This window comes from Oratosquilla oratoria, chromosome 19, assembly GCF_046742065.1.
Source record: "Oratosquilla oratoria isolate Oo_2021 chromosome 19, ASM4674206v1, whole genome shotgun sequence".
Taxonomy (NCBI): domain Eukaryota; kingdom Metazoa; phylum Arthropoda; class Malacostraca; order Stomatopoda; family Squillidae; genus Oratosquilla; species Oratosquilla oratoria.
The window spans coordinates 14,852,903-14,869,817 of record NC_134795.1 but is presented as its reverse complement, the minus strand read 5'-3'; the positions used below and the strand labels follow the sequence as shown (position 1 = coordinate 14,869,817).

At 38.4% G+C, this 16,915-nt stretch overlaps 1 protein-coding gene across 2 annotated transcripts in view; it reads left to right on the top strand.

Moving 5' to 3' along the window:
* LOC143035732 (fatty-acid amide hydrolase 2-like) overlaps nucleotides 1-16,915 on the top strand; it is a 27,561-nt gene continuing 10,646 nt past the window's right edge. Inside the window, exons 1-7 of one of the 2 annotated variants that reach the window (XM_076202640.1) lie at nucleotides 7-58; nucleotides 246-292; nucleotides 8,456-8,687; nucleotides 9,323-9,457; nucleotides 10,688-10,784; nucleotides 12,591-12,677; nucleotides 13,009-13,139. In XM_076202640.1, coding sequence (XP_076058755.1) covers nucleotides 8,481-8,687; nucleotides 9,323-9,457; nucleotides 10,688-10,784; nucleotides 12,591-12,677; nucleotides 13,009-13,139 — 657 coding nt within the window. In that variant the 5' untranslated portion in view covers nucleotides 7-58; nucleotides 246-292; nucleotides 8,456-8,480. Of the gene's footprint in view, nucleotides 59-245; nucleotides 293-8,455; nucleotides 8,688-9,322; nucleotides 9,458-10,687; nucleotides 10,785-12,590; nucleotides 12,678-13,008; nucleotides 13,140-16,915 lie in introns of both variants that reach the window. The other variant, XM_076202639.1, reaches the window with a different exon arrangement.

Below are 16,915 nucleotides of genomic sequence, written 5' to 3'. Positions count from 1 at the left end.
ACAGTTGAATCTTGAAATAGTTGTGGGGAGGTTATTATTGTGTCGTTGTCCAAGGAAGGTTTGTGACAGAATACATCTTGTTCGTATAGTGTTTATCAGATGTTGTCAGTGACCTGCGCACAAGTGCTGGGTCATATTGTTATCAAAGATACTGCAAAGTGTTTTTATTAAGTAAAGAGAAACCCTCTCACCTAAAGAATTTAACTTAGTTTGATTAAGTGGGTTAAGAGTGACATTATCTCAAGTTGCAGCTTAAGCCAAGTCTTCTCCAGCGCTTCTAACCACGATTTTGGTAATTAACATCTCATACGTCTTCATCTTATTGATATACAGTATTTTGAAAATTATGTTTTTGGTAATAAATGTCGGTTGTAATATGCCAAAATTGTATTCTATGGACTGAAGGGTCTATAATTGTTCCAATTAATTCATTTTTAAGTAACCAACGATGGATGACAGCAAACAATGGTCTTATGAGACAGACCGACAGAAAGTATCATCACCCGCTATTTGTCTCTTAAACCCATCACCACCCTCACCTCCACGCGGAGGTGCAGCCTCGAAGGATTGGCATTCGGTCTCAGGATCAGTTTTAGGATATCTCCATCACACACATTATCTGCTATATTTCCACCCCTTTTCAAGTAAAGAAAGCAGACAACCTGTGATTGGTATCTTCCTTCTCCTATTAACCCGTGTCATATACACAACTCTATAACAACAACACACACAGCCATGCAATGTTTCTTTCTGAGAGCTATGAGGGGTTGGGTGCAGGTCAACAACAATAGTAGTGAATTTTGTATACATATTTGGACTTTTCTTTTGTGATGGGGGAACTCGCCATCCAAAGGGTTGAAAAAATATTTATATTAACTTGTTCAGTGATGGCGTCGTACATATTGATCACGAATACTACGCGGCAGTTTTAAACTGAAGAAGGATATCTTCTCGTTATTCTCGTTATCTAGAGGGCTAACTTTCCATTTTGGATTTTATTCTAGTCAAAGTCAGACGATTTCATTCGGATGAGTGGCCCCGGAGTGTGGAAGATGGTAAACTCTTCGTGCTGCTGTTGTTGTTATTACTCCTAGTGATAAATGTTGTGTTCGTGTACTTGACTTCGATAAAGGCGGCTATGACCTTCGGTCGCTTTCCGTTATCGTAGAGAATATTTTTGAGATGGATCTCATGCAACAACAAATAAGTGACCAAACTATGGTTTGTCTGCATTCAGATATCAGTAAATCTGTGGATCATATGATGGGAATAGAAACATGCATAGTTGAAAATGAATTAGTGTCTATTGAATAAAATAATACAGAAATTGTCATCTCTAAAGCCGATTAGGGGTTTAGTGGTTTCCTTGAAGGTGACTTTGTACTAGCATCCGTTTACAGTCCTCTTAAATAGATTCGGAAAGTGAAAAAAAAAAAAAATCTCACAAATCGTAAAACTGCTCATAGGACTACTTGGCGTCCTGCTTAATGAATGAAATGTCACATTCACTCGGAGTTGAGTCCGTGAAAGCGAACAGTCTTGGTGATGAAATATCTATGAAACAATATCCGAAAGTGTCTAAGGAATGAGGTTTTCCCTCACTGATTTGAATCTTGTTTTGAGATCTTGCATCCCTCATCGCCTCGTCTCTTCCCTCAAAAGGGAGAAGAAAAATATCGGAGCGGTATTCCGAGGCATGTTGAAGAAAAACCAACTACTGCACCACCACCTCTACGTGTCCTTGGGTTCGATTTCCACCCGGGAGTTGATACCGAGAGTGAGACAATAACTGAGACTGACACTATATTCAGTGATTAATTATCAAACTTTCCTCCCACTAAGTCACAATAACTTAGTTTTTCCAAAAAAACAACAAAAGTCCTTCGTCGATGGTGCGTGATGATTGGGACAGGAAGTAATCTCTAGAAACCCTTAGACACAAGTACGCTGGTGGCGTAATGGGAAGCGTGCTGGTCTCCCATTCGCTTAGTTGTGGGTTCGAATCCCACAATTCTCTCCGATTCCTAACTGTGACTGTTACCTGTCCTAACAATCCAAGCACATAACAGTGCAAAAGTGACGTCTTTGGCCATATCTACGAGCCTCCTGGCATAAGCTCCTCACATCCACCTTAGTCACAATCCACATGGGTAACAGCGCAGATCTAGTAGTCGCCCTATAGAGGGGAAAGGGTCATAACAGTTCAGCAGCACCCTGTACGATTGAGCAGCCGTTTTTAGGGTCCACCTTGGTCATCCCACATGGAAAAGCAGCTGGAAAAGATACCTTTAACATAGTCCCCTTACTCCAGCCTGGCCGGGGAGCCGCCTCTAGCAAGGTAGCCAAAATATGACACGAATGATATTAATGATAACCGAAACTTTTGTAAACGGAGCAAAGATCACACCACCCCAACACGAGAGCAACCTATAATGGTAATACCGAAGCAGTTGCACACCATACCCTCAGGGTGAAGTGATCGCCGTCGACAACGTTATCAATAAACACTAGCGTTTCAGTCAATACCTGCAACCTGAACCCCACTAACCGACATTGTATTCCCAAGCCTACCCAGCCCGACAACTTGACCCATACTGAGACTAAATGGACCATGACTTGGACTATCCAAGATTCTTGGTCCTGAAGTCCACTAGTAACGATAACATAGAATTCTACAAATGTATGGAACTAATTTTGAAGACAACTGTGGACCTCCTAAAATATGTGGTCTTAAGGAGAAATTCTAACGACAGAATTAAAGCCATGAGCTCAAAAATGACAAAATCAAAGATTTGTTGTCCTGTGTTACTTGTTTCAAAGCTCAATGGGTTATAAATATTTTTGGTAATCATTTGGGTATTCAGACCGATTACTTTTTTTTCTATATAAAATTGCCTATTTTTAATCTAGGCCTTTTCTTTGTGAAGTAATTTTCGGCTAGATTGATTAAAATGACGTTTTTACTGAACCAAAGAAGGCATAGTGAAACATTTTCTGAGCTGAACATGATTGCCTGACTTTTAAAGAGCAGAAGGTCTTAATTTGTACAAAATAGTCTTGCGTTAACTAGAATGAAACCTTTAAAATTATAAAAAAGTTTCAGAAGGTTAAAGAAAACGTAAGTATGAAATATGCAAACGGAATATTTTGCAGTGTTTCTTACATCTATGCCACAGGTTTTCACTCGATCTTATCATCTAGTCAGTAATGCTTCATCTTTATCTAGTCAATGTCTGTAAACTTGAAATCTCTTTTCATCACCACGTCACGATTACAGAAGTTAGAGAATTCCCGAACGAAATGGTTATTTTCTGTTAGTGATGATGTTTTCGGACTGTTGATATCTTTTACATTTGTTTTTAAATACTTGTTTGAACTCCTCTAATCTATATGCTGCCATATGCGTTTTGTCTTATCTTCTAAGATCATACACCAACGGTATACAGAAGCTTTATCCAGTAATTAAATAAAGAACCAGTCTTGCAGCATTTTACTTTAGTGATGAAAGACTCTTCATCCACGAATGTTGGTGATTTTTGATGATTCACTTTTACGTCGCGAAACCCGTCCTACAGGACAATATAGATCCCCTTACAGAGGACAATGTAACGTGGGATTTAATGAACCATACCCTTGGTCCAACTCGCTGGCATCAGGATTCGAACTACTGTCACCTTGACCGTTCGAATCCTGTTACTTGCTGGTCATTTTTAATTTTTACTATTCCTTCTTTCTGCTACCGTCTCTCTCTTATCGCCTAACCATACCCTTGGTCCAACTCGCTGGTATCAGGGTTTGAAATGCTGTCACCTTGACCGTTCGAATTCTGTTACCTGCTGGTCATTTCTGATTTTTGTTATTCCCTCTTTCTGCTATCGTCTCTCCTTCATCGCTTACATTACTTCACCTCTTAGTTGGGTTAATTGATCACAAGATTAGAAGCGGCGATTGTAATCGACGACGTAATACACTCTTACCATCAGTTCTCTTTAACTTCGTAGATATATAGATAGATAGACTTTATTTGGCAAAGAATCAATATACATGAAGTGCATATAATGACAAGAACACATAGTTCGAAATAATAATAATTGCAAATTGCCGAGGATAACACAAAAAGCATGTACGCTTATTTCCATTGTGGTCCTCACGTACTCATTCAATGGGGCAAAAGCCGTAACTGCGCACACGAACATTCCTCTTCTTTCCCGCGGGGATGGCTGACAATCTCCTAAGGAAACTACGATTCCAAACCCACTTTCCGTCCCTCGTCGGCCTCGTCTTCTCTGGGTCATGACTCTTTCTCGTAGATGACCTCGTGATCAAGGCCACCATCCTGGAGGCGAGACACGTGGCTGACGCGCTTTGAGTAGAGCTATCATAAACCTGCTCTCTTTTTTTCTTTCTCCTCCTCTCTTCTCTTTGATCGTCCCTCTCATTATTTCATATTTTCAGTCTCCACTTGTTCTTCTAAAACTTATGATAGGTTTTAGCTCCCGGGTCTGGCAATTTAATTCTGTCCCAATTTTCACCTCTGGGAAAGTACTAGTGTATCCTTGACCCCAGCTATCTTTCCCAGATACCCTGAATATGGCATGCTATCCCCAATCTTCCCTATCTTCCTTATCTGTTTTATATCTAACTCATTACCCCACAAAACTTATCTTCTTCGCAACAAGTCCCACTCCTTCACCCTTCTCTTCTCATCAGCTGTTGATCTTTGGGACAAAAATTTCCCCTCACTTGATTAATAATGGCGGCAGACATGCAAGTGTTATTTACATTATTATAGTTTTTATTTATTATTAATATGATTTTTTTTTTTTTTTTTTTTTTTTTGCATCCGACCTAGATATGGATCAAAAGGTCTCCTGTCGGCATGCTCCGCCTTTGTAATCCTTTGTAATCCTTTGTAGATGAAGGTACTCAAAAGGTGAAGGGAATCTTTGACAGAGAAAGAACTTTCATTAGCAAAATTTTACGTATTTTCAATAATTCTAGCCATATCAGGTTGATGCTAAATATCCAATACGAAGGTACTGGACCTAGAGGCTCAATTGTATTTCATCCTCCATAAGCAACGCTCCTATTTCTGTTGACAATATTGGGCCGAAGATGTGGTGTCATACGGGCGGTAATAGATAGATCCAAGGTAGGCAGCTGAAGGAAGTAATGGTCATAATTAAAATTAACCTGAATTCTTTTCTTAAGCGGATATCATTCTCTTACCATGAAAGAATACTGCGTGATTCTGGTATGTAGGAGTGTTATTAAAGTTACTGAAATGATGACTGTATAAAAGATTTAAGTTAATACCTGACACGGGGATTTCAGGCCGGGACTGAAAGCACATGTGAGGTGATAATTGCTGATTGTGGCAGTGCTACTGTTCCCTCGTAAGCAATGATTACACAAGGGACTCACACATTCCTTTGTCACTCACCTCTACTAAACATTCTCTGCCTCACCCCTCTCCTTACCCCTTTAATCTGGGAAGCTAAATGGAAAAAAGTAGGGAGGACTAGGCAGGGAAATTGTTTTATTTGTTATAGGTGGAATCTGATTTGGTTAGGCAAGGATGAAATAAGCAATGCTAGGTTAGTTGGGCTGGGTTAGCTTAGGTCAGGTTAGGTTACGTTTAGTTTAAATTATACTAGGTTTGGTTAGATTAGTTTAGTTTTTGGGCAGGTTTGCGTTGGGTTTACAAATACTGAGTGATAATTTTTACATAAATGTTGTGAAAATTTCTATCTCAATCTTTTCCCAATATTATTCACATGAAAAATAAAGCCAAAGATATCTCTGTTTGCTAAGCGGCCTGTGACTAGCCTCGGTTATTTAGTGTATCTTTGTGTATGTTGGTCTTACGTTTATTCGGCTGAATAGGCTTGTCTATCGTTTGATGTAGTTAGAGATTACGTTCCAACTGCGAAGTCCACGAACGCAGTGAACTCCCAACCAGACGATGGAATGTAATTCACAATTCAAAGTTTTGAAATTCAATTGAATAAACACCAAAACAATATGTTGTAATGTTTGTCATATACTTCTTTTTGTTTGGTTATTTTATTGGATAATTTGATGTCCGTTTACTTCTCTGTACAATTTATTTTTCTACATCCGGGCTTATTACACAGAAAGGTTCCATGTCGGCATGGTTTCCACTGATATATACGTAGATATAGAAATATAGATAGATATATAACTAGATAGATAGACAAATCAATAGGTAGGTCGATGTAGGATATATAGATACGCAGAATATTATAGTAACGTCGTCAGCAGAGTTACATATCTTACATAGGATTTTCACTCAACTATCAAGGATTGTTTTCATGAAAGTGGCAGGTGCCGACAAGACTGACGAGTTAAACACCATATGAGGACGGAGCCTTTATTTGTACGACGTTTCGCTTATTACTTGAAAAAGCTGTAATAAGCGAAACGTCGTACAAATAAAGGCTCCGTCCTCATATGGTGTTTAACTCGTCAATCAAGGATTGTCTCGCAATAGCTGGAACAGGAAGCTAAATGAGTGATACAGTGATGGAATGGATAATTCCCCTATATATTTTCACAGTTATATCACCAATAATTTCATTACTTTTTTCACCTTATTCTCATTACTTCCTTTCCTTACCTCTCTCATTTTTTTCCATATTCATTTCACTTTTATTCATTTTCTTTTCGTTCATCCCAGGAGTTCTCTTAGTCTCATGGAACGTTTACTTGTGTCGCGTAAGTCGATCTTTTAAGAGAGTGACTGATCCGTTTGTATTTTGTCGTCGATAACCAACGCATCTATTTTTGTGGACCTCATGTGGAAGAGGTGGAATCACAGAAGTGGTAAAGGAGATATCTAAAGAAAATAGCCGAGAAAAGGAAAAATAGAGGATGAAAATGATCAGTAGTTTTCTTTGAGGAGAGATAAGGTATTGAAAACTTACTGGCATTTAGCAATATATTTTCTATCGAATTAATTTCTTAGAGAGAATAGCTGAGAAAAGGAAAAATAGAAGATGAAAGTGATCAGCAGTTTTCTTTGAGTAGATATAAGTTATTGAAAACTTACTGGCATTTCGCATTATATTTTCTATCGAATTAATTTCTTAAAGAGAATAGCTGAGAAAAGGAAAAATAGAAGATGAAAGTGATCAGCAGTTTTCTTTGAGGAGAGATAAGGTATTGAAAACTTACTGGCATTTAGCAATATATTTTCTATCGAATTAATTTCTGAAAGAGATTAGCTGAGAAAAGGAAAAATAGAGGATGAAAGTGATCAGCAGTTTTCTTTGAGGAGAGATAAGTTATTGAAAACTTACTGGCATTTAGCAATATATTATCCATCGAATTAATTTATTTCCTTGTGTGTGTCCGTACGCACGGGTTTTCTTATGACATAAATTCAAAAAGCGAAAGTCTTTCTAACTAACCATGTTTATATTTCACCGCATTTGCTCAGGCTGGTATCACTGATAGTAGAGATAGTGTTATCTTTCCTCTGTTGACTACGTTCTCTGTCATTCAGTATTCATTGTAAATAAGTACGTGCCAAGAAAGTGTGTGTTGAACCGAGTTCCAGATTTACGATTTTTTTTTTTGTGAAATATCAGGACACTTCCTGAATTAATTCCGGACTGATCGAAATGTTGATAACTTCTCAGAATAGTGTGAAACTTGTATATATATATATATATATATATATATATATATATATATAAATATATATATATATATACATACATATATATATATACATACATATATATATATACATACATATATATATATACATACATATATATATATATATATATATATATATATATACATACATATATATGTTGCCTTAATAGGAGCTTAGGGATACAAAACTAAATGTCCTTGCTTCTGTTAAGCTCTTCGGTGAGCTATAGGTGATGTGCCATGACATTCTTGAACTTTATTCCTGAGAAACGAGTCCTAGTGGGAGCAAATATACTGGACTAACGAGAGGCTCTGCTTGATATGACTGTATATAGTATTTATGCGTACCAAAAAGTAGCGAAGGGTAAAATTCGGGGTATGGACCCTCTTATTGATATATGTGTAATAATTATTCTATTGTTGTTTGAACTATATTAGTTTGGTTTTATTTTTATGTCGGTGACTAGTTGAAGGAGAAGGAAGTTTTCAACAACTGTCAACTCTTACTAGCCTATGCCCAACTTTTATGTTTCTTCGATATATCAGATAATTATAGATCATCTATTTTTCTTCTCTCTCAGCTGTTTTTAGTATATCCACGGTAAATAACCAGTAAATATACTCCATTGAGAAACACTTCCATATATAGAAAATTTCATTTATTTTTTCGTGTAAATGTTATTGATTCCGGTAATGGACGAGAACAGTAACAAACTTACAACAAAACATGTAGACCCATATTTCAAATTTAATCTTTTTGTTTGCTCAGAAACTCTTATAAAACGCACAAAACCATGGGCATGGTCGGATGGACAGCTTCTGTTATGCTGTATGTGGCTAAGCCAGTGTTACGTCATGTGAGATGGTGGTGGGACCTCGCTGTCAAAATGGTCTTCGGGATTCTGGTCGGTTGGAAGAGCAGGCCCTTACTGCCGCCGGTCTTCAACCCAGTTCTGTTACTCTCAGCCACGCAGCTTGCAGAAGATATACGCAGCAGAAAGGTGTGTGTGTGTGGGTCGGTGTCGTAGTTGATATATCATAATGTATAGCTAATCTGGAATGGTCTTCGGAATTTTGGTCGAGACTCTTACTGCCGCCGGTCTTCAATCCAGTTTTGTTGCTCTCAGCCACGCAGCTTGCAGAAGATATTCGCAGCAGAAAGGTGTGTGTGGGGGTCGGTATCGTAGATGATATATTATAATGTAAAGCCAATCTGGACAGATGTGCTCCTTTCTTATGGGTCTGTGGGTACCACACTATCCAGTAATCACAGACATTATTTGTTAGTTTGGTGTGTTACTTGAGCATGGGCCTTTGTCTATGGCCACCTGCAGGTGGAACTATGATTACCATTAAAACATCTTTGGCTGTCTGTTACTTATATTGTGATTACCATTGCGAGGATATTTTTAATTTTTTCTTACATGCAAGCATTATGATCCTTCACTAATCGTGATAACCCCATTGGTACAGAGGTTTATCCTGAAATAAATGTTAGAATTAGTACATCGTAGGGTAGGAAGACTTTGTTTCACCATTCCCGTCTGATTCCTATTTCTTGAATTTATCCAGAGTGAAACCTATCAAAAAGGCGCTCTTCTTTTGATCGGGTTAATGTGTTCCCTGGCCATTGCAGAGAACAAGTATGGAGGTCGTTCGCGCTTATATTTCGAGAATCAGTGACGTCAATCCGCTCCTGAATGCCATGGCGCAGGTGGACTTCCAACGAGCCTTGCAAGAAGCCCGAAAGGTCGACGAAAAGATGGAAAAGGTGGGTGAAAATTTAGGTAGGGAAATTACCTTAGAGGAAACCAACAAGAGACTTGTAATAAGTTACGTGCATTGATTCGATGATCTTTCTAGTGAACCACATTGATACCGAGGGATATTTGTCAAACTGGGAGGTAGTCACTGCTTTGGTCGAAAAAAAAAAAAAAAAAAAAAAAAAAAAAAAAAAAAATATATATATATATATATATACATATATATATATATACATATATATATATATATACACATATATATATATATATGTATATATATAATATATATATGTATATATATAATATATATATGTATAAATATATATATGTATAAATATATATATGTATATATATATATACATATATGTATATATATATATATACATATATATGTATATATATATATACATATATATGTATATATATATATACATATATATATGTATATATATATACATATATATGTATATATATATGTATACGTGTATATATGTGTATATATATATATTCATATATATGTATATATATATATGTATAAATATATATATATATATATATATATATATATATATATATATACATACATACATAACCAATTACAACACCAGCAAAAGAACAAGAGATCTTAAATACACGAAAACCACAGCGACATTTGCCCTTTCTCTGAATGGAACCCGATACCATCAGACAAATTGTAGATGGCCGTTGTGTCTCGCATTACATCCTCATTTCATTATCACCATTACAATCATTCCTTTTATAATTTTTTCTTATTATAATTATTCTAATTTCCTTTTTAGTTGTATTAATTAACACACCTTTCTTGCCTTTACAATGTTGGTAACGAGAAAAGATATCGATCAATGGGAGAGGTCCTTGTATATAAAAGACCATCACTCCTCTTGTACACAATTCTTTGTAGACAGCTCATAGCGAGCCTAATCAGGAATAAACTCGGATTATGATATACTGTCTCATTTCTCAAGGTGGACAGTAACAGTTTGCAGTGTTAATGAAGGTTTCCAACTCTGAGCGGGGTTAGATCTCAGACTTCTTGTTTGAAAAGTTTAACAAGCCATGTGTGTGTTTGAGTGTGTGGGTGTATGCGCGTTTTCGTCGCAGATGTCTGTGGTCGTAAAGATTTTATATTCATGTTTTCAAAGACGTAATGAAATTTAATGTATTCGTAGCCTAAAGGGGAGTGGGCATTAACTTGTGATCCATCTACCTCTCCCTAGGGTTACCGCGACGGCAGCCTGACTCCCGAAATTCTTAAATCTCGGCAGCCGTTCCTTGGGGTCCCCTTCACTGCAAAGGAAGCCATCGCTATTTCAGGTGCGTCATCACGAGCATCGAACAGCGTATCTTCTCTCGGTGACGTAATAACCAAGAGCTCTATGATTTTATCTTTATACACGTCTCTATGAATTTGCTTTCGTTTTCTGCTAGATTAAGAGAAATCGATCATTTCTTAGTTGGTCACAATTATAGACTGATATCACGTTTCGAAAATGTCGTATCTTCTGCATGCAAATCTTAAATTCTAATGTTATGGTAGGTAACTATATTCATTTCACTAAAGGGGAGATATCTTTCAGTGTATTTGTAGATTATTTTCTTTCTCAGTGTTTCCCTCACATGCAGGGGGATTCTCAATTCTTTTGTAATTGCGAAGTTAAGAATCACACAGCTGTTATTGTAGGACGAGTTCGGAACCATTTTCCTCGTCTTATCAGTGGCCTGATCCACCGATGACCCAACTGCTAAGCGCGATGAGTTTGAGGTTTAAAAAAAAAAAAAAAAAAAAAAAAAAAAAAAAAATCGCCCAGTCCACACTGTCAAACACCGAAATCAGACAAACATTGCTTTCCCAACGTCTCCGCTCAAGCGGAAATGGTTTCAAACAAAAGGAAAATGTTAATTGAAGATTATGTTGATTCTTTATAAAGGATTACAAAGGAGGAGCATGCCGACAGGAGACCTTTTGGTCCATAACTAGGTCGGATGCGAAAAAATGATAGTGATAAATGAAATAAATAAATAATTATAACAGTATACATAATAATAACAAACAAAATAAATACATAGGTATAGTTGAATGATAAACAAACAGGAAAATAGTAAATGATAATAAAGTGACAAATAGATAATAAATGAAAATCAAGCAAATGATAATGATGGTGATAATTGATATCGATGATACTTTCAGTTTAGCAACAGTATGACGTAAGATAAAGAAGAAATGTCGTAGTATGTTGACATCGCCTTGCACTTTCAAACAGCAAATACAAAAATATTTTTACTTGAAGTAATGTATAGGTCAAGAGTAACTTGAAAAGATTCCAATTGAATATAGACAATGATAGCAACACTAGGAACATCGACTGAGACGTCCTACTCTGCACAGTTCTGGCTAAACCATCAGTTGCCAAAACCTCCTACATTCAGTCCTGAACACCGAGTCTCCAGTTGAACATTATATCAATCGAGATACAAGATACAATATACAAGATACAAGATACAAGATACAAGATACAAGATACAAGATACAAGATACAAGATACAAGATATCAATCGAGATACAAGATACAAGATACAAGATATCAATCGGGATACAAGATACAAGATACAAGATACAAGATATCAATTGAGATACAAGATACAAGATACAATCTAATATAGATATCGACATGGACTACCACGGTTTATAGAGATACCAGGAAAATAATGACGTAGAGCAACATCAATGAGCCAAAATTTTTTTGTGCAGTTTTGGTAACCAGCTGATTGATTTTGGCACACAATCATCCAAAGCAGAATCTTTCTTTTCTGTGATGAGATACAATATCTTACATAAAATCTATACATTGTTAAATATTCTATGGACGCTGTTAGAATACATTAAAACATTACCACTGTAGTGTTTTTTCTGTATATTACAAAAAACATGCACTTGTGGTGAGGTTTTGAACCTATTTTAGATCCATTTCATATTTTGAACCAATTCTTTATGTTACCAGGAACGTTTTCCTAAAAAAAAAAAAAAAAAAAATCATTTGTTTTCACGCATTCATCTTGGAAATACTAAAGTTAACACTTATTACTTTACCCTGGATTTGTAAATCTAAATATTTTTTTCAGGTCTTCCCCACAGTTTTGGACTCATATGTAGAGCCAAACACATTTCTTCCACTGATGCCGAAGTTGTAGCTCTGATAAAAAAAGCAGGCAAGTTTTTTTTTTTTTTTTTTTTTTTTAAGGCTATTGACTCGTATGGTTGTCATTAAGCCTGGTTTGAATTTGTACAGTCTCGACGTTATCTCGTTATCTCGAGGCAAGTCGATCTTTTACTCTTTAATGAAGGACACAAATCCTTCTTAACTATATTCCCAAACAATCTATAGAATCAAAATGGCAACAATACTAAAAAAAAAAAAATAATAATAATAAAATTTTCTAATACCTAAAATTAAAAAAATATTTGGATTTTTCTCAGAACATGCCCTCTGAACACAGTAATATATTATGTCTAAATTCTATGTTTACTTTTCATGTTAAGGAGGAATATGTCTAGGGAGTACAAATGTCTCTGAGCTCTGCCTGTGGTGGGAAAGTTACAACCCTGTCTACGGACGGACAAACAATCCATATGACCTCAGAAGAACTCCCGGAGGATCATCTGGAGGAGAGGCGAGTATCTCCATACGGAGGGCCCAGAAGTGATATCTCTTCATCTCTCTACCTCTCTATTTCGCTACCTACCTCTCTATTATCCTACCTACCTCTCTATTAACCTATCTACCTCTCTATTTTCCTACCTACCTCTCTATTAACCAACCTACCTCTCTATTTTCCTACCTACCTCTCTATTTTCCTACCTACCTCTCTATTTTCCTACCTACCTCTCTTTTCCTACCTACCTCTCTTTTCCTACCTACCTCTCTCTTTTCCTACCTACCTCTCTCTTTTCCTACCTACCTCTCTCTTTTCCTACCTCCCTCTCTCTTTTCCTACCTCCCTCTCTATTTCCCTACCTCCCTCTCTATTTCCCTACCTCCCTCTCTCTTTTCCTACCTACCTCTCTCTTTTCCTACCTACCTCTCTCTTTTCCTACCTACCTCTCTCTTTTCCTACCTACCTCTCTCTTTTCCTACCTACCTCTCTATTAACCTACCTACCTCTCTATTTCCCTACCTACCTCTCTCTTTTCCTACCTACCTTTCTATTTCCCTACCTCCCTCTCTATTTCCCTACCTACCTCTCTCTTTTCCTACCTCCCTCTCTATTTCCCTACCTACCTCTCTCTTTTCCTACCTACCTCTCTCTTTTCCTACCTACCTCTCTCTTTTCCTACCTACCTCTCTATTTCCCTATCTACCTCTCTATTTCCCTACCTACCTCTCTATTTCCCTACCTACCTCTCTATTTCCCTACCTACCTCTCTATTTCCCTACCTACCTCTCTATTTCCCTACCTACCTCTCTATTTCCCTACCTACCTCTTTATTTTCCTACCTACCTCTCTATTTCCCTTTCTCTCTCTCTCTCTCTCTCTCTCTCTCTCTCTCTCTCTCTCTCTCTCCCTGTCTCTCTCTCTCTCTCCCTGTCTCTCCCTCTCTCTCCCTGTCTCTCCCTCTCTCTCCCTGTCTCTCCCTCTCTCTCCCTGTCTCTCCCTCTCTCTCCCTGTCTCTCCCTCTCTCTCCCTGTCTCTCCCTCTCTCTCCCTGTCTCTCCCTCTCTCTCCCTGTCTCTCCCTCTCTCTCCCTGTCTCTCCCTCTCTCTCCCTGTCTCTCCCTCTCTCTCCCTGTCTCTCCCTCTCTCTCCCTGTCTCTCCCTCTCTCTCCCTGTCTCTCCCTCTCTCTCCCTGTCTCTCCCTCTCTCTCCCTGTCTCTCCCTCTCTCTCCCTGTCTCTCTCTCTCCCTGTCTCTCTCTCTCTCCCTGTCTCTCTCTCTCTCTCCCTGTCTCTCTCTCTCCCTGTCTCTCTCTCCCTGTCTCTCTCTCTCCCTGTCTCTCTCTCTCCCTGTCTCTCTCTCTCCCTGTCTCTGTCTCTCCCTGTCTCTGTCTCTCCCTGTCTCTGTCTCTCCCTGTCTCTGTCTCTCCCTGTCTCTGTCTCTCCCTGTCTCTGTCTCTCCCTGTCTCTGTCTCTCCCTGTCTCTGTCTCTCCCTGTCTCTGTCTCTCCCTGTCTCTGTCTCTCCCTGTCTCTGTCTCTGTCTCTCTCTCTCTCTCTCTCTCTCTCTCTCTCCCCTCCCTCTCTCTCTCCCCTCTCTCTCTCTCCCCTCCCTCCTCTTTCCCTCCGTCTCTCTCCCTGTCTCCCTCTCTGTCTCAATCTCTCACTCTTCCTCTCTTTCTTCCTCTCTCTCTCCCTCTCTCTCTCCCTCTCTCTATTCCTCTCTCCCTCTCTCTCTACCTCTCTGTCTCTCCCCCTCTCCCTTTTTCTCTCTTTTTCTATCCGTCTCTCCCTCTCTATCTGTCTCAGTCTCTATATCCGTCTCTTTCACCGCCTCTCTTTCTCTCTGCCTCTCTCTTTCTCTCTGCCTCTCTCTCTCTCTCCGCCTCTCTCTCTTCGCCGCTCTTTCCGCCTCTCTTTCTCTCCACCTCTCTCTCCAACTCTCTCTCTCTCTCCGCCTTTCCATCTCTCTGTCTCTCTCCCTATATGTCTCTCTCTCTGTCTCTATGTGTGTCTTTCTGTGTCTCTCTCTTTGTGTCTCTCTGTGTTTCTCTCTCTCTCTGTGTCTCTCTTTTCTCTATCTCTCCCACACACCTATGTGTGTGTATACAAACTCGCGCGCGAGCGTCATGGGTAGGTTTCAAAAATAGATATTTTTCCAAACCCATATTGGTAAAATGTGTTTTATCAGTCGTTACAGCATTTAGTTGTACTACATTTATTTCAATCTGAGAATAACTTTTTCATAAGCAGTTTTTTTTTTCGTAATTCCCAGAGTTCTTTGTATTTAAATCCTTTGATTTATTAATTTGTGTGAATTTTCCTAATTTTCTTTTTCTCCAACATATGGTGTAGATTTGCTTCTCTGACAAATCTTTGTAAAATAGAAATAGTTGTGTAATTGGATTGGTAACTTGTGATTGCTTTTAGTGTCATTTTATTGCATGTCTAGTCTTAATCCCTTCAATAGGCAAGATACACACTGGGTTTCTTTCGGTTAAGGACGAGCAATTTTATGCAGATACAAGTAGGAAGCGTTGGAAAACAAACTTTGGGTTGTTGTCATTTCTAGAGTGTCTGGCCTAGCAGTCTCGTGTCCCTAAGAAACGCCACGGTTGGAACAGAGTCTTCCTTTATATAGTTATATTGTGTTGTTACCATGCATGATTGCGTACAATGCACTCTTCCATAACGTATTGCATAGTATGGGTTGTGAAGTGTTACATCCTGGTCAGTTATCTGTGATGCAAACTTGAGAATGATTCGGGTCTCGTCTGACAACAACGCTTTCAGGTACAGAAGGTCATCTTATGTAGTTATATTGTGTTGTTACCATGCATAATTGCGTACAATGCACTCTTTCATAACGTATTGTATAGTATGGATTGTGAAGTGTTACAACCTGGGCTGTTATCTGTGATGCAAACTTGAGAATGATTCGGGTCTCGTCTGACAACAACGCTTTCAGGTACAGAAGGTCATCTTATGTAGTTATATTGTGTTGTTACCATGCATAATTGCGTACAATGCACTCTTCCATAACGTATTGTATAGTATGGGTTGTGAAGTGTTACATCCTGGGCAGTTATCTGTGATGCAAACTTGAGAATGATTCGGGTCTCGTCTGACAACAACGCTTTCAGGTACAGAAGGTCATCTTATGCAGTTATATTGTGTTGTTACCATGCATAATTGCGTACAATGCACTCTTCCATAACGTATTGTATAGTATGGATTGTGAAGTGTTACAACCTGGGCTGTTATCTGTGATGCAAACTTGAGAATGATTCGGGTCTCGTCTGACAACAACGCTTTCAGGTACAGAAGGTCATCTTATGTAGTTATATTGTGTTGTTACCATGCATAATTGCGTACAATGCACTCTTCCATAACGTATTGTATAGTATGGGTTGTGAAGTGTTACATCCTGGGCAGTTATCTGTGATGCAAACTTGAGAATGATTCGGGTCTCGTCTGACAACAACGCTTTCAGGTACAGAAGGTCATCTTATGCAGTTATATTGTGTTGTTACCATGCATAATTGCGTACAATGCACTCTTCCATAACGTATTGTATAGTATGGATTGTGAAGTGTTACAACCTGGGCTGTTATCTGTGATGCAAACTTGAGAATGATTCGGGTCTCGTCTGACAACAACGCTTTCAGGTACAGAAGGTCATCTTATGCAGACGAGCGAGATTACTCGGGTGCGTAGGCCCTCGATCAATCTGGAGCCCCTTCGTGGTGTAGTCCACTCCTGAGCTACATACAGATTGCGTGTTCTTACCCCGAACAGAG